The sequence below is a fragment of the Tachyglossus aculeatus genome, chromosome 7 (assembly GCF_015852505.1).
Source record: "Tachyglossus aculeatus isolate mTacAcu1 chromosome 7, mTacAcu1.pri, whole genome shotgun sequence".
In the NCBI taxonomy this organism is placed as follows: domain Eukaryota; kingdom Metazoa; phylum Chordata; class Mammalia; order Monotremata; family Tachyglossidae; genus Tachyglossus; species Tachyglossus aculeatus.
The window spans coordinates 17,965,254-17,983,080 of NC_052072.1; the positions used below are offsets into that span (position 1 = coordinate 17,965,254).

General features: G+C 48.5%; 1 protein-coding gene across 1 annotated transcript in view; it reads left to right on the forward strand.

Moving 5' to 3' along the window:
- Positions 1-17,827, forward strand: part of ILRUN (inflammation and lipid regulator with UBA-like and NBR1-like domains) — a 138,712-nt gene that overhangs the window by 75,227 nt on the left and 45,658 nt on the right. The window contains exon 4 of the mRNA XM_038749356.1: positions 10,059-10,390. Coding sequence (XP_038605284.1) covers positions 10,059-10,390 — 332 coding nt within the window. The remainder of the gene's footprint in view (positions 1-10,058; positions 10,391-17,827) is intronic.

Sequence of the window (17,827 nt, forward strand, 5' to 3'; positions counted from 1 at the left end):
GGAAGTCACTTCACTTCTCTGGGCCTCAGTTCCCTCATCTGGAAAATGGGGGTGAAGACAGTGAGCCCCCCGTGGGACAACCTGATCACCTTGTAACCTCCCCAGCGCTTAGAACAGTGCTTTGCATATAGTAAGCGCTTAATAAATGTCATTATTATTATTATTATTATTATTATTATTATTTTCATCAGTGTGGGATAGATTGTCCATGTGGGTATTTTCCCTGGCCAGGTGAGGACCTTCCGAAGCGGGTTTATCTGTAAATCGCAGCTTCTGTTTCCAAGCGAGCTGGCAAACCTGGGAATGGATGCAGAGAAGCAGCGTGGCTCAGTGGAAAGAGCCCGGGCTTGGGAGTCAGCGGTCGTGGGTTCTAATCCCGGCTCTGCCACTTATTGGCCGTGTGACTTTGGGCAAGTCACTTCACTTCTCTGGGCCTCAGTTACCTCATCTGTATAATGGGGATGAAGACTGTGAGCCCCCAAGGGACAACCTGATCACCTTGTAACCTCCCCAGCACTTAGAACAGTGGTTTGCACATAGTAAGCGCTTAATAAATGCCATCATTATTAGTATTATTATTCTCAGTGACCTCATTCGTAAAATGGGGATCAAGATTGTGAGCCTCAAGTGGGACAACCTAATAATCTTGTATCTATCCCAGCGCTTAGGACAGTGCTTTGCACATAGTAAGCGCTTAATAAATGCCATCATTATTATTATTATTCTCAGTGACCTCATCTGTAAAATCAGGATCCAGATAGTGAGCCTCAAGTGGGACAACCTAATAACCTTATATCTATCCCAGCGCTTAGAACAGTGCTTGGCACATAGTAAGTGCTTAACAAATACCAACATTATTGTTATTATTATTCTCAGTGACCTCATCTGTAAAATGGGGATCAAGATTGTGAGCCTCAAGTGGGACAGCCTAATAACCTTGTATCTATCCCAGTGCTTAGAACAGTGCTTGGCACATAGTAAGTGCTTAACAAATACTATTATTATTATAATTATTATTATTATTATTATTCTCAGTGACCTCATCTGTAAAATGGGGATCAAGATTGTGAGCCTCAAGTGGGACAGCCTAATAACCTTGTATCTATCCCAGTGCTTAGAACAGTGCTTGGCACATAGTAAGTGCTTAACAAATACCAACATTATTATTATTATTCTCAGTGACCTCATCTGTAAAATGGGGATCAAGATTGTGAGCCTCAAGTGGGACAACCTAATAACCTTGTATCTATCCCAGCGCTTAGAACAGTGCTTGGCACATAGTAAGTGCTTAACAAATACCAACATTATTATTATTATTATTCTCAGTGACCTCATCTGTAAAATGGGGATCAAGATTGTGAGCCTCAAGTGGGACAGCCTAATAACCTTCTATCTATCCCAGTGCTTAGAACAGTGCTTGGCACATAGTAAGTGCTTAACAAATACCATTATTATTATTATTATTATTATTATTCTCAGTGACCTCATCTGTAAAATGGGGGTCAAGATTGTGAGCCTCAAGTGGGACAGCCTGTATCTATCCCAGTGCTTAGAACAGTGCTTGGCACATAGTAAGTGCTTAACAAATACCATTATTATTATTATTATTATTATTATTATTATCGGTGACCTCATCTGTAAAACGGGAATCAAGATTGTGAGCCTCAAGTGGGACAACCTAATAGCCTTGTATCTATCCCGGCTCTTAGAATAGTGCTTGGCACACAGTAAGCGCTAACAAATTGTAAGTGATAGTAAGCGATAACATTATTATCATTATCATTATCATTATTATTATTATTATTATTATTATTATTATTATTATTATTATTATTATTATTATTATTTTATGCAGACGCCCAGCCCCTCCGTTCCTCTCTGGGGAAGGAAGCCGAGCAGTTCCAAAAGTGAACAGCAGAGGTCACCACTTGCCCACTTTTGATGGCCTGAGAGGCCAGTACAGTTCCCTGCAAGTTCATTCATCCATTCATTCATTCATTCATTCAGTCGTATTTATTGAGCGCCTACCGTGTGCAGAGCACTGTACTAAGCGCTTGGGAAGTCCAGGTCGGCTACATCTAGAGACGGTCCCTCTCCAACAACGGGCTCACAGGCTAGAAACTCTGATCACCATCAGCCACAAACTGGGCTTTTGTAGTATTCTTTTTTTTGGGGGGGGTATTTAAGCGCTTACTGTGCGCAAAGCACTGTCCTAAGCGCTGGGGAGGTTACAAAGTAAGCACTTAATGCCATTATTATTATTATTATTATTATCGTTATTAATAATAATCCCGGCTCCACTGCTTATCTGCCGAGTGACCTGGGGCAAGTCACTTCTCCGGGCCCCTGGTAGCTCATCTGTAAAATGGGTATTAAGACTGGGAGCCCCATGTGGGACGGGAAGCAGCGTGGCTCAGTGGAAAGAGCCCGGGCTTTGGAGTCAGAGATCATGGGTTCAAATCCCGGCTCCGCCAAATGTCAGCTGTGTGACTGGCTCCACTACTTTCATTCAATCGTATTTGTTGAGCGCTTACTGTGTGCAGAGCACTGTACTAAAGCACTTGGCAGCTGTGTGACTTTGGGCAAGTCACATCTCTGGGCCTCAGTTTTCTCACCTGTAAAATGGGGATGAAGACTGTGAGTCCCCCGTAGGACAACCTGATCACCTTGTAACCTCCCCAGTGCTTCCAACAGTGCTTTGCACATCGTAAGCGCTTAATAAATGCCATTATTATTATTAGTAGTAGTATTAGCTTGCATCTACCCACCCCAGTGCGTAGTGCCTGGCACACTGAAAGCACTTAAATACCATTTTAAAAAAAGGTGGCGGGAGCTTTGCGGGGGAGTCTTCGGACCTTCCGCGGAGTAACGGAATACAAAGCTTGAGAAGCATCGAGTCGCTGTAAATTGGGAAGAAAGGCAACATAAATGTGGTTTGTTGGTTGCTTTTCCTTCTCTCTCCCCTTTCTCCTCCTTCCTCACCCTTTCCTGTTTTAGTTTTCGGTTCTGTTTAATCCCATTTTAGGCTTACGTGCTGTCTGCCTTTATGGTTAATCAGATTTGGCTTTTCAGGGTTCCTTCCTTTCCCTCTTCTTAATGAACTGCCTAGGGGGTCGGGCGGCTTTTTATAAGCCAGAAGCGGGGCTGGTTGGATTTGCCTCGAAATACAGAGTTCGCTAAGGGAGAAGAAACCCCCAGGTTCGGTGAGGCCTAACCATTGGGCTTCAAAGGACTGCACAGCACCTGAATATATGTATATATGTTTGTACATATTTATTACTCTATTTATTTATTTATTTTACTTGTAATAATAATAATAATAATAACGATGGCATTTATTAAGCGCTTACTATGTGCGGAGCACCGTTCTAAGCGCTGGGGAGGTTACAAGGTGATCAGGTTGTCCCCCGCGGGGCTCGCGGTCAATCCCCATTTTCCAGATGAGGTAACTGAGGCCCAGAGAAGTGAAGTGACTTGCCCAAAGTCACACAGCTGACAATTGGCGGAGCCGGGATTTGAACCCATGACCTCTGACTCCAAAGCCCGGGCTCTTTCCTACTGAGCCACGCTGCTTCTCATATCTATTCTGTTTTATTTTGTAGTATGTTTGGTTTTGTCTCCCCCTTTTAGACTGTGAGCCCACTGTTGGGTAGGGGCTGTCTCTAGATGTTGCCAATTTGTACTTCCCAATCGCTTAGTACAGTGCTCTGCACACAGTAAGCGCTCAATAAATACGATTGATGATGATGCCCCTTTTCCTGCCCCAGGCCCCCTTAGCCTTCCTGCCTGCCTGGGAACTCCCAGACACCCAATAATAATAATAATGATTGTGGTATTTCATCCAATCATATTTATCGAGTGCTTACTGCGTGCAGAGCACTGTACTAAGCGCTTGGGAGAGTACAGTACAGAGAGGCAGCGTGGCCCAGTGGAAAGAGCACAGGCTTTGGAGTCCGAGGTCCTGGGTTCAAATCCCGGCGCCGCCACCTGTCAGCTGTGTGACTTTGGGCAAGTCACTTCACTTCTCTGGGCCTCAGTTCCCTCGTCTGGGAAATGGGGATGAAGACCGTGAGCCCCCCGTGGGACAACCTGATCACCTTGTAACCTCCCCAGCGCTTAGAACGGTGCTTAATAAATGCCATCATTATTAGAGTACAACGATAAACAAACCCATTCCCTGCCCACAACGAGCTGACTGTCTAGAGGACTGTATTTGTTAAGCGCTTACCATGTGCCATTCATTCATTCAGTCGTATTTACTGAGCGCTTACTGTGTGCAGAACACTGTACTAAGCGCTTGGGAGAGTACAGTACAGAGAGTACAGAGAAGCAGCGTGGCTCAGTGGAAAGAGCACAGGCTTTGGAGTCCGAGGTCCTGGGTTCAAATCCTGGCGCCGCCACCTGTCAGCTGTGTGACTTTGGGCAAGTCACTTCACTTCTCTGGGCCTCAGTTCCCTCGTCTGGGAAATGGGGATGAAGACCGTGAGCCCCCCGTGGGACAACCTCATCACCTTGTAACCTCCCCAGCGCTCTTAGAATGGTGCTTAATAAATGCCATCATTATTATTAGAGCACAACAATAAACAAACCCATTCCCTGCCCACGACGAGCTGTCTAGAGGACTGTATTTGGTAAGCACTTACCATGTGCCATTCATTCATTCAGTCGTATTTACTGAGCGCTTACTGTGTGCAGAACACTGTACTAAGCGCTTGGGAGAGTACAGTACAGAGAGTACAGAGAAGCAGCGTGGCTCAGTGGAAAGAGCACAGGCTTTGGAGTCCGAGGTCGTGGGTTCAAATCCCGGCGCCGCCAACTGTCCGCTGTGTGACTTTGGGCAAGTCACTTCACTTCTCTGGGCCTCAGTGACCTCATCTGTAAAACGGGGATGAAGACCATGAGCCCCCTGTGGGACAACCTGATCACCTTGTAACCTCCCCAGCACTTAGAACAGTGCTTAATAAATGCCATCATTATTAGAGTACAACAATAAACAAACCCATTCCCTGCCCACGACGAGCTGACTCTGTAGAGAACTGTATTTGTTAAGCACTTACCATGTGCCATTCATTCATTCAGTCGTATTTATTGGGCGCTTACTGTGTGCAGAACACTGTACTAAGCGCTTGGGAGAGTACAGTACAAAGATTACAGAGAAGCAGCGTGGCTCAGTGGAAAGAGCACAGGCTTTGGAGTCCGAGGTCGTGGGTTCAAATCCCGGCGCCGCCAACTGTCCGCTGTGTGACTTTGGGCAAGTCACTTCACTTCTCTGGGCCTCAGTTCCCTCGTCTGGGAAATGGGGATGAAGACCGTGAGCCCCCCATGGGACAAACTGATTGCCTTGTAACCTCCCCAGCGCTTAGAACGGTGCTTAATAAATGCCATCATTATTAGAGTACAACGATAAACAAACCCATTCCCTGCCCACGACGAGCTGACTGTCTAGAGGACTGTATTTGGTAAGCACTTACCATGTGCCATTCATTCATTCAGTCGTATTTATTGGGCGCTTACTGTGTGCAGAGCACTGTACTAAGCGCTTGGGAAGTACAAGTTGGCCACATATAGAGACGGTCCCTACTGTTCTCAGCGCTGGGGTAGATACAAGCAAATCAGATTGGACACAGCCGCTGTCCCACACGGGGCTCACAGTCTTAACCCCCATATTACAGATGAGATAACTGAGGCACAGAGAAGTGAAGCGACTCGCCCAAGGTCACACAGCGGGCAAGTGGCGGAGCTGGGATTAGAACCCAGGTCCCTCTGACTTTCACGCCCGTGCTGTATCCACTCGGCCACGCTGTTCATTCATTCATTCATTCAATCGCATTTATTGAGCGCTTACTGTGTGCAGAGCACTGGACTAAGCGCTTGGGAAGTACAAGTTGTTGATGACACCCGTCCACATGTACTTCCCAAGCGCTTAGTACAGTGCTCTGCACATAGTAAGCGCTCAATAAATACAATTGATGATGATGATTATGTTTTGTTTTGTTGCCTGTCTCCCCCTTCTAGACTGTGAGCCCATTGTTGGGTAGGGAACGTCTCTATATGTTCCCAACTTATACTTCCCGAGCGCTTAGTACAGTGCTGTGCACACAGTAAGCGCTCAATAAATACGATTGAATGAATGAATGTCAGTTTGGGTTTAGTTTTTGTTGGGGTTTGTTTTTTTTTCAGATTTGCAGTAAGGTGGGCAGAGTGGTTAGTAAACTTGATTTACACCCCAGTGCAGAGTCAGCCAGTCTGGCGGATTTATTGAGCGCTTACCGTGTGCTGGGCACTGTACTAAGCGCTTGGGAGAGTACACTGCAACACACCCAGAACTTAAAACTCAACTCGGCTCACTCAGAACGTTTTCATGATATTATTTATTTAGCCATATGTACGGGGGGCGAAGCAGCGAGTGAAGAGCGTCGGTTTCCCTAGGGAGGTGGAATGACTGAACTCAGAAAATTGCTTATTGGATTTAAGAATCACCCCCGGGTCTGAGGTCTCAGAGAAGCAGCGTGGCTCAGTGGAAAGAGCCCAGGCTTTGGAGTCACAGGTCATGGGTTCGAATCCCGGCTCCGCCACATGTCTGCTGTGTGACCTTGGGCAAGTCACTTCTCTGAGCCTCAGTTCCCTCATCTGTAAAATGGGGATTAAGACTGTGAGCCCCACGTGGGACAACCTGATCACTTTGTATCCCCCCCCCAAGCGCTTAGAACAGTGCTTTGCACATATTAAGCGCTTAACAAATGCCAACATTATTATTATTATTAGGTCACATGGGAACCTAAGACGCCAAACCACCAGAAGTTGGTCACCTTGGAAAACTGAATCATTTAATACTTTCTGCCCCATGGCCTCTGATTTTTGTCTGGGGTGGCTGTTTTTGTGGTGTTTTTTTTAATGGTATTCGTTAAGCGCTTACTATGTACCAGGCACTGTACTAAGGGCTGGGATCGGTACAAGCTGTTCAGGTTGGACACAGACCATGTCCCACGTGGGGCTCCCGGTCTTAATCCCCATTTTATAGGTAAGATAACTGAAGCCCAGAGAAGTTGTTACTTGCCCAAGGTCACACAGCATCCAGGTGGCGGAGCGGGATTAGAACCCAGGTCTTCTGATTCCCAGGCCTGGGCTCTTTCCCACTAATAATAATAATGGTATTTATTAAGTGCTTACTATGTGCAAAGCACTGTTCTAAGCGCTAGGGAGGTTACAAGGTGATCAGGTTGTCCCACGGGGGGGCTTACAGTCTTCATCCCCATTTTACAGATGAGGGAACTGAGGCCCAGAGAAGTGAAGTGACTTGCCCAAAGTCACACAGCTGACAATTGGCGGAGCTGGGATTTGAACCCATGACCTCTGACTCCAAAGCCCGGGCTCTTTCCACTGAGCCACGCTGCTTCTCTGTGTGTACCAGGCACTGTACTAAGTGCTGGGATAGACACAAGCTATTCAGCGCTTAGAGCAGTGCCCAGCGCTTAGAACAGTGCTTAATAATAATAATGATAGCATTTATTAAGTGCTTACTATGTGCAAAGCACTGTTCTAAGCACTAGGGAGGTTTCAAGGTGATCAGGTTGTCCCACGGGGGGCTCACCGTCTTCATCCCCGTTTTACAGATGAGGTAACTGAGGCCCAGAGAAGTGAAGTGACTTGCCCAAAGTCACACAGCTGACAATTAGCGGAGCCGGGATTTGAACCCATGACCTCTGACTCCAAAGCCCGGGCTCTTTCCACTGAGCCACGCTGCTTCTCTCTGTGTACCAGGCACTGTACTAAGTGCTGGGATAGACACAAGCTATTCAGCGCTTAGAGCAGTGCCCAGCGCTTAGAAAAGTGCCTAATAATAATAATAATGATAGCATTTATTAAGCGCTTACTATGTGCAAAGCACTGTTCTAAGCGCTAGGGAGGTTACAAGGTGATCAGGTTGTCCCACGGGGGGCTCACGGTCTTCATCCCCATTTTACAGATGAGGTAACTGAGGCACAGAGAAGTGAAAGTAAGCGCTTAACAAATACCATCATTATTATTATTCGGGTTGGACACAGACCACAGTCCCACATGGGGCTCCCGGTCTTAATCCCCATTTTAGAGGTAAGATAACTGAAGCCCAGAGAAGTTACTTGCCCAAGGTCACACAGCACCCAGGTGGCGGAGCTGGATTATTCATTCATTCAGTCCGCTATTGATTTTATTTTGTTGGTATGTTTGGTTTTGTTCTCTGTCTCCCCCTTTTAGACTGTGAGCCCACTGCTGGGTAGGGACCGTCTCTAGATGTTGCCAACTTGGACTTCCCAAGCGCTTAGTACAGTGCTCTGCACACAGTAAGCGCTCAATAAATACGATTGATGATGATGATTCAGTTGTATTTATTGAGCGCTTACTGTGTGCAGAGCACTGGACTAAGCGCTCGGGAAGTCCAAGTTGGCAACATATAGAGACGGGCCCTACCCAACAGTGGGCTCACAGGATTAGTACCCAGGTCTTCGAAAGAGCACGAGCTTGGGAGTCAGAGGTCATGGGTTCTAATCCCGGCTCCGCCACATGTCTGCTGGGTGACCTTGAGCAAGTCACTTCACTTCTCTGAGCTTCAGTTCCCTCATCTGTAAAACGGGGATGAAGACTGTGAGCCCCCCCGTGGGACAACCTGATCACCTTGTATCCCCCCCAGTGCTTAGAACAGTGCTTGGCACATAGTAAGCGCTTAACAGGTTGCCATCATTATTATTATTTGGACTCCCAGGCCTGGGCTCTTTCCCACGAGGTCACGCCGCTTCTCAGTTTTACCCTAAAGGACGGAGAAGCAGCGTGGCTCAGTGGAAAGAGCCCGGGCTTTGGAGTCAGAGGTCATGGGTTCAAATCCCGGCTCCGCCACTTGTCAGCTGGGTGACTTTGGGCAAGTCACTTCACTTCTCTGGGCCTTAGTTACCTCATCTGTAAAATGGGGATGAAGACTGGGAGCCCCATGTGGGACAACCTGATCACCTTGTAATCTCCCCAGCGCTTAGAACGGTGCTTTGCACATAGTAAGTGCTTAATAAATGCCATTATTATTATTATTTCCAAAACATGTGGCCTCCTGCCCCGTCGTCTTTATCTAGCAGCTCTGGAAACGGGGCCGGGGGCGGGACCCCAACATTCATTCATTCAGTCGTATTTATTGAGAGCCTACTGTGTGCGGAGCACTGTACTGAGCGCTTGGGAAGTCCAAGTTGGCAACATACAGAGGCGGTCCCTACCCAACGGCGGGCTCGCAGTCTAGAAGGGCTTCGGAGTCACAGGTTGTGAGTTTGAATCCCGGCTCCGCCACATCCGCTGTGTGACCTTGGGCAAGTCACTTAACTTCTCGGAGCCTCAGCTACCTCATCTGGAAAACGGGGATGCCAACTGTGAGCCCCGTGCGGGACAACCTGATCACCTTGTATCCCCCCCAGCGCTTAGAACAGTGCTTTGCACATAGTAAGCGCTTAATAAATGCCATTATTATTATTATTTCCAAAACGCATAGCCTCCTGCCCCATCGTCTTTATCTAGCAGCTCTGGAAACGGGGCCGGGGGCGGGACCCCAACATTCATTCATTCAGTCGTATTTATTGAGCGCCTACTGTGTGCGGAGCACTGTACTGAGCGCTTGGGAAGTCCAAGTTGGCAACACACAGAGGCGGTCCCTACCCAACGGCGGGCTCGCAGTCTGGAAGGGCTTCGGAGTCACAGGTCGTGAGTTCGAATCCCGGCTCCGCCACATCCGCTGTGTGACCCTGGGCAAGTCAGTTAACTTCTCGGAGCCTCAGCTACCCCATCTGGAAAACGGGGGTGCCGACTGTGAGCCCCATGCGGGACAACCTGATTACCTTGTATCCCCCCCAGCGCTTAGAACAGCGCTTTGCACATAGTAAGCGCTTAATAGATGCCATTATAGAAGGGGGAGGCAGAGAACGAAACGGAACATAGTAAAAGAAATGAAATAAATAGGATAAATGCGTCCAAATCCTCCGCCCCCGCGGGGCCGGGGGGTTTCAGCGGCCGGCCCGCGGCTGACCGGACGGCTCTTCCCGTTTCAGATGTCATCTGGGTGATCCTCAGCGTGGAGGTGGGAGGACTTTTAGGAGTGACGCAGCAGCTGTCGTCCTTCGAGACGGAGTTCAACACGCAGCCGCACCGCAAGGTGGAGGGAAACTTTAACCCGTTCGCCTCCCCGCAGAAGAACCGGCAACCGGACGAAAACACCGTCAAGGACCCCGGGGGATCCGGGGCCGGCCCGCTCAGCAAAGACACGTGGGCCCCTCCCGCGCCCGACCAAATTGAACAAGATCAGGATGGACTGTCACAAAACTCTGTAAACCTCTCCCCCAGCCGTCACTCAAACAACCTATCGGTAGTGACTTACAGTAAGGTAGGTGCCCTAGGGGAAAAAGAGAAGGGGTAGGCGACGGGGGCTTTTCCCGGGAGAATCCTCCGTTGCGAGCCGGGAGCTTCGGCTGCCACGTCCGATCGTCCGAAGAGTTTCTTTAAGACTGTTTAACTTCCGCTCGCCCCTTTACGTCTCTAACACAAAGCGCCCGCCCTCCCCTCCCCGTAAAAAGGAAAGAAACCGCGTGTCCTCAAAACTTCGCTGCGTTGGCTTTATTTCCCCCACCCGCCCCCCCGTTTTTTGTTTTTTTTTAAATGAGACCGCCTCTCGTTTGGGTGACATAACCCTCGTTCGGCGTTCAGTAAGTCGAAATAGCGCTAGCTGGGCGTCCCGTTTTCCCGTAGGCCGTGAAGAGGTGTTTCAGGATGACTCGGGGTTTGCCCCTGTTTGTTTTTCAAAGGGAAGCGATCGGCTCCGCGCTTCCGTTCTGGCGACCGCCTTGGGCCTAGTCAGGCGCTTCATTTAATCCTGTTCGCAAGCGCTCTCCTGTCTTTTAGGGTTAGTCTCTGCCATTAGACGTTGCCAGCCCGCCCGCCCCTCCGCCGATCACCCTTTAACCCGAGTGGCATTTTGACTTGATTTAGCTTTCCCGTGTGTGGGGTCGAGAAGCGGGAAAAGACCACCAGATTCTTAGGACTTTTAAATCCTCTTCTTGCTGTAAGAAGCTCTTCTTAGGTGTTTCGCCTTCTCGTCCTGTGTCTCTTTTGGTAGTTGATTAAAACTCTTTTCATCATAGTTTTACTGTCCTCCAAGCTCTGTTGGGATGGTGACACCCAGTTGTTGGTTTAATAAAGCCCTCTGTCTCGTCGGGATCCTCCTCATCGATCGTATTTTTTGAGCGCTTACTATGGGCAGAGCACAGTTCGAAGCACTCGGGAGAGTGCAGTACAACTGTTCTCTGCCCACAGATGATAATAATGATGATAGCATTAGTTAAGCGCTTACTATGTGCAAAGCACTGTTCTAAGCGCTGGGGAGGTTACAAGGTGATCAGGTTGTCCCAAGGGGGGCTCACAGTCTTCATCCCCATTTGACAGATGAGGCCCAGAGAAGTGAAGTGACTTGCCCAAAGTCACACAGCTACGTGGCGGAGCCGGAATTTGAACCCATGACGTCTGACTACCGTCAATAGTCTTCAGTGTTCCCAGTAAATTAATAATGATGGCATTTATTAAGCACTTACTATGTGCACATGTGGCCTAGTAAGTAGAACACAGGTTTGGGAGTAAGAAGGACTTAAGTTCTTATCCCGGCTCTGCCACTTGGCTGCTGTGTGATCTTAGGCAAGTCGCTTAACTTCTCTGTGCCTCAGCTCCCTCATCTGTGAAATGGGGATTAAGACATGGAGCCCCGTGTATCCAACCGGATGAGCTCGTATCTTCCCCAGCGCTTAGTGCAGTGCCTGGCATGTAGTAAGCGCATAACAATTACCATTAAAAAAAAAAAAGACCTGCCGGGCCCTTTTAAAAAGCAAGGCAACGAATCCTCGTTAGAATAGATAGATCCCATAAACACACATATTATCTATTAAACCGATTAATCTCGTGCCACAATGGACTCAGTTAACAGAAATGAAGTGAATAATTCGGAGTAGTTCATTTGGGGTGAGAGTTGCTGGGTCACAATAATTTCAGTACTTTCGATTTTCTAGCCAAAAGTTTAAATCTGATTAAAAAAAAAAAACATAAGCACCATTGGTCATTTTAGCCTTTCGCCAATATGTTCGTATTCGCACACGGCCTGGTAGGAGAGACCGTTAGAAAACGTGCAGTGATAATTGGTATTTTAGCTAATTATCGGTGGTATTGAGAGGCCCAAGGCTCGGAAAATCTTGTGGCTGCAGGCGAAAGCCGAGGCGCGTTAGTAGAGGTGTGACGTGTGTGCGTTGAGGCCAGAAATGACTCCGCTCTCCTTTCCTTCCTGGTAGAAATGATTGTTAAATCCCTAGCTCCAGCATCTCCAGAAAGCCGTCGACCAGCGTGATTCTGGCAGCAAGCTGCCCTCGCATCAACCGTGTAGTCTAAAGAACAGTCTCACTTTTAAAAGTGGGCAACTCGGAGCCGGAGGAAGGTCGTTGGGAGGTGCGGGTCGGGTAATCAGTCACTCAGGGGCATATACTGAGCGCTTATTGTGTGCAGAGCACTGGACTAAGCCCTTGGAGAACTACAGTTTAACAGAGTTAACAAGGAGCTTGCAGTCTGTAGGGAGGTTGGCCCAGTGTTACCTAGAGAGTCCGCCCTCGAGATTGCGAGCCACCTTGTTGGACCGTTAATTGTGAGAAAACAAAAATTCAGTCGGTCAGGTTGGATTAGCCGTAAGAAGAAGGATGGGGCTGTCGAAGTGGACCCAAAGTCCGGCTGATTGAGGCTGGAATTTCTCTCCCCAGCCCCGCCGTATCATCTGTATCTCCAATAGCAAAGCACCGCGCTAGGCACTGTGGAATTTTTTTTAAAAAATAAGAAGATACAGCCCATGCCCTTGGGGAGCTTATTACCACTCGCCGACGCTTGTGTGTCTTTTAACGAACAGTATAGAATTGGCAGTTGTTCAACAAGTTAACAAGAAACATTGCTTCCATTTTTACCTTGGACTGAAAAGAGATGACAGTCACAGCCTGCCGATTTTTGGGAGTGGGTCCTTACGTCCTAGCGCAGTCTTTTATGGGCAGACCAGGCCGTGTCAAAAAGATTCAGGCCGCACCAAAAAGATTCTGTTGTTCCTGGTAATTAATACTCAAATGCATGGATTTGCCAAAGCCCCCGTGGGTTCTTCCAGGTTAGATGATGTTGCTGGTGTGAATAAAGTTGGAAAAGAACAGAGGTCCTGGAGAGTAAACCAAGGAAAAGGCTTAGTACAGTGCTTTGCGCACAGTAAGCGCTCAATAAATACGATTGAATGAATGGAAAGGATCACCTCAGTGGATCGTCAACAGAGGAGAGGGTTTGATAAAGACCGCAATGGAGTTTGGGGAGGCCGCTGAGATTTCAGATTTTGAGTAGGGTGCGGGACAGAAAATGTCTCAATACCCGCCTTGTCAATTAGTCATATTTACGGAGCGCTTAGTGGGTGCGGTGTACTGAGAAGCAGAGTGGCTCAGTGGAAAGAGCCTGGGCTTGGGAGCCAGAGGTCATGGGTTCTAATCCCGGCTCTGCCGTTTGTCAGCTGGGTGACTTTGGGCAAGTCACTTCACTTCTCTGTGCCTCAGTAAACTGGGGATTAAGACTGGGAGCCCCACGTGGGACAACCTGATCACCTTGTATCCCCCCCAGTGCTTAGAACAGTGCTTTGCACATAGTAAGTGCTTAACAAATGCCATCATCATTATTATTATTATTATTACTTCTGTACTAAGCACTTGGGAGAGTACAATATGACTGATCCGTACATAATTGCTGTGGGGCTGGGAGGGGGAATGAATAAAAGGAGCAAGTCAAGGGGATACAGAAGGGAGTGGAAGAAAAGGAAAAGAAGGCTTAGTCAGGGAAGACCTATTGGAGGAGATCAATCGTATTTATTGAGCGCTTACTGTGTGCAGAGCACTGTACTAAGCGCTTAGTACAGTGAAGGAGATGGGCCTTCAATAAGGTTTTGAAAGTGGGAAAAGTCATTGCAGTAGGATATGGAGAGGGAGGGCATTCCAGGCCGGAGGCAGGACGTCGGCGAGAGGTCGGCGGAGAGATAGATGAGGTGGAAGGACAGGGAGTAGGTGGACATTAGAGGAGTCAGAGAGGAGCGAGGTGAGGCGGGAGGTGATTGAGTACTTTAAAGCTGATGATAAGGAGTTTCTGTTTGATGCAGAGGTGGATGGGCAACCACTGGAGCTTGTCGAGGTGTGGGGAGACACGGACTGAACGTTTTTGTAGAGAAATGATCCGGGCAGCAGAGTGAATTATGTATTGGAGTAGGGAGAGACAGGAGGCGGGGAGGTCAGCATGGAGGCCGATGCAGTAATCAAGACAGGTTAGGATAGAGAAGCAGCTGTGTCTTAGTGGAAAGAGCACGGGCTTTGGAGTCAGAAGTCATGGGTTCGAATCCCAGCTCTGCCACTTGTCAGCTGTGTGACTTTGGGCAAGTCACTTCACTTCTCCGTGCCTCAGTTGCCTCATCTGTAAAATGGGGACTAAGACTGTGAGCCCTACGTGGGACAACCTGATCACCTTGTATCTACCCCAGTGCTTAGAACTGTGCTTTGCACATAGCACTTAACAAATACCATCATTATTATTATTATTATAAGTGCTTGGATTGACGTGGTGGCAGTTTGGATGGAGAGGGAAGGCTGGATTTTAGTGATGTGAAGGTTGAGCTGACAGGATTGAGTAATGGATTGGATATGTGGGTTGATTGAGAGAGATGAGTCAAGGAGAACGCCAAGGTTTGTGAGACAGGAAGGATGGTGGTGCCGTCTACACTGATGGGAAAGCCAGGGGAAGGACACGTTTTGGGTGGGAAGATAAGGAGTTCTGTTGTAGGCATGGTAAGTTTGAAGTGTCGGTAGGACATCCTAGTAGAGATGTCTTGAAGGCAGGAAGAAATGCAAAACTACAGAGAGGGAGAGAGATGAGGGCTGGAGATTTGGGAATCATCCATATAGAGCTGGTAAGTTGAAGCCATGGGAGCGAATGAATTCTCCAGTGGTGTTGATCTTGATGGAGAATAGAAGGGGGCACAGAACTGAATCTTGAAGGAAACCCACAGTTAGGGGGTGGGAGGCAGAAGAGGAGCCCGTGAAAGAGACTGAAAATGAGCGGCCAAAGAGATGGGAGGAGAGCCAGGAGAGGACAGTGTCAGTGAAGCCGAGGTTGGAGAATGTTTCCAGGGGAAGGACATGGTCAGCAGTGTCGAAGGCACCTTAGAAGTCAAGGGGGATTGGGATGGAGTGGAGGCTGTGGAATTTGGCAAGAAGGAGATCAGTTGTGACCTTTGAGAGGGTGGTTTCTGTGGAGTGAGGGGACAGCAGCCAGATCGGAGGGGGTCGAGGAGAGGAACTTGAGGCAGGAGTTTGGAGAGGAATGGTAGGAGGGAGATGGGGCAAGAACGGGAGGGAGCCGTGGGGTCAAGGGAGGGCCTCTTTAGGACAGAAGGCACATGGGCATGTTTGAAGCCACTGGAGAGCCAACAGGTGAAGATGGCGGTCAGGAAAGGAAGGGAGGGGGCAAGCGCTTTGATAAGGTGCGGAGGGACGGGGCCAGATGTGCAGGTGGAAGGGGTGGATTTTGAGAAAAGGCAGGAGATGTTCTCAAGATGCTGCTGGGAAAGGTGGGAGAGTTGAAGAAGGGGCAGGAGGAGGGAGGGGCAGGGGAGATTTTAGTGAAGTCACTCCTGATGGTTTCAATTTTCTCAATAAAGTCGGTGGCCAGGTCACTACCAGATACAAGAAGGGGCTGGGATAGGGATAGTTGGGGGATTGAGGGACTACTTGAGGGGTACAGAGCCTGGAGTCGGGGGTTCCTGGTATCACTGGGGGTCAGAGGAGGGAATCAATCAATCGTATTTATTGAGTGCTTACTGTGTGCAGAGCACTGTACTAAGCGCTTGGGAAGTACAATTTGGCAACATATAGTGACAGTCCCTACCCAACAGTGGGCTAACAGTCTAAAAGGGGGAGACAGAGAACAAAACCAAACATACTAACAAAATAAAATAAATGGAATAGGTATGTACAAGTAAAATAAACAGAGTAATAAATATGTACAAACATATATACAGGTGCTGTGGGGAAGGGAAGGAGGTAAGATGGGGGGGATGGAAAGGGGGTGAGGGGGAGAGGAAGGAAGGGGCTCAGTCTGGGAAGGCCTCCTGGAGGAGGTGAGCTCTCAGCAGGGCCTTGAAGGGAGGAAGAGAGCTAGCTTGGCGGATGGGCAGAGGGAGGCCATTCCAGGCCCGGGGGATGACGTGGGCCGGGGGTCGATGGCGGGACAGGCGAGAACGAGGCCTAACGGTGAGGAGATTAGCGGTGGCAGAGGAGCGGAGGGTGCGGGCTGGGCTGGAGAAGGACAGAAGGGAGGTGAGGTAGGAGGGGGCGAGGGGATGGATGGACAGCCTTGAAGCCCAGGGGGAGGAGTTTCTGCCTGATGCGCTGATTGATTGGTAGCCACTGGAGATTTTTGAGGAGGGGAGTAACATGCCCAGAGCGTTTCTGGACAAAGATAATCCGGGCAGCAGCGTGAAGTATGGATTGAAGTGGAGAGAAACACGAGGATGGGAGATCAGAGAGAAGGCTGATGCAGTAGTCCAGACGGGATAGGATGAGAGCTTGAACGAGCAGGGGAGCGGTTGGGATGGAGAGGAAAGGGCGGATCTTGGCGATGTTGCGGAGCTGAGACCGGCAGGTTTTGGTGACGGCTTGGATGTGAGGGGTGAATGAGAGAGCGGAGTCGAGGATGACACCAAGGTTGCGGGCTTGTGAGACGGGAAGGATGGCAGTGCCGTCAACAGAGATGGGAAAGTCAGGGAGAGGGCAGGGTTTGGGAGGGAAGACAAGGAGTTCAGTCTTGAACGGTTGGCGGAGCCGGGATTTGAATCCATGACCTTTGACTCCAAAACCCAGGCTCTTTCCAGTGAGCCACACTGCTTCTTTTATCTGTCCCACACATTTAATATAGTGTGCTATACTGTGAGCCGGCTTCTATTTTACTTGTACATATTTATTCTATTTATTTTATTTTGTTAATATGTTTTGTTGTCTGTCTCCCCCATCTAGGTTGCCAACTTGTACTTCCCAAGCTCTTAGTACAGTGCCCTGCCCACAGGAAGCGCTCAATAAATACGGTTGAATGAATGAATGAATGCTCTGCACACAGTTAAACACCCAATAAGTGCCATTTATTGCTTGGTTGCAGTTCAGTATGACTCACCTTGATGATGGTTCTCATTGCGGTATCCAGTATTTTCTGTGTCTCAATCAATTAATCAATCGTATTTATTGAGCGCTTACTGTGTGCAGAGCACCGTACTAAGCGCTTGGGAAGTACAAGTCGGCAACACATAGAGACAGTCCCTGTCCCAAAACACTGTGCTAAATGCTGGAGTGAGGGAAATATAATTAGCGGGGTCCCTGTCCCATATGGGGCTAGCGATCTAAGAGGTAGGGAGAGCCGGGATCTTATCCCCATTTTAAAGATGGGAAAAGTGAGGCTAAGGAGGGAGAAGTTCATTCATTCATTCATTCATTCATTCATTCAATCGTATTTACTGAGCGCTTACTGTGTGCAGAGCACTGGACTAAGCGCTTGGGAAGGACAAGTTGGCAACATATAGAGACGGTCCCTACCCAACAGCGGGCTCACAGTCTCAAAGGGGGAGACAGAGAACAAAACAAAACATATTAACAGAATAAAATAAATAGAATAAATATGTGCAAGTAAAATAAATAGAGGAATAAATCCATACAAACAAATATACATCTATACAGGTGCT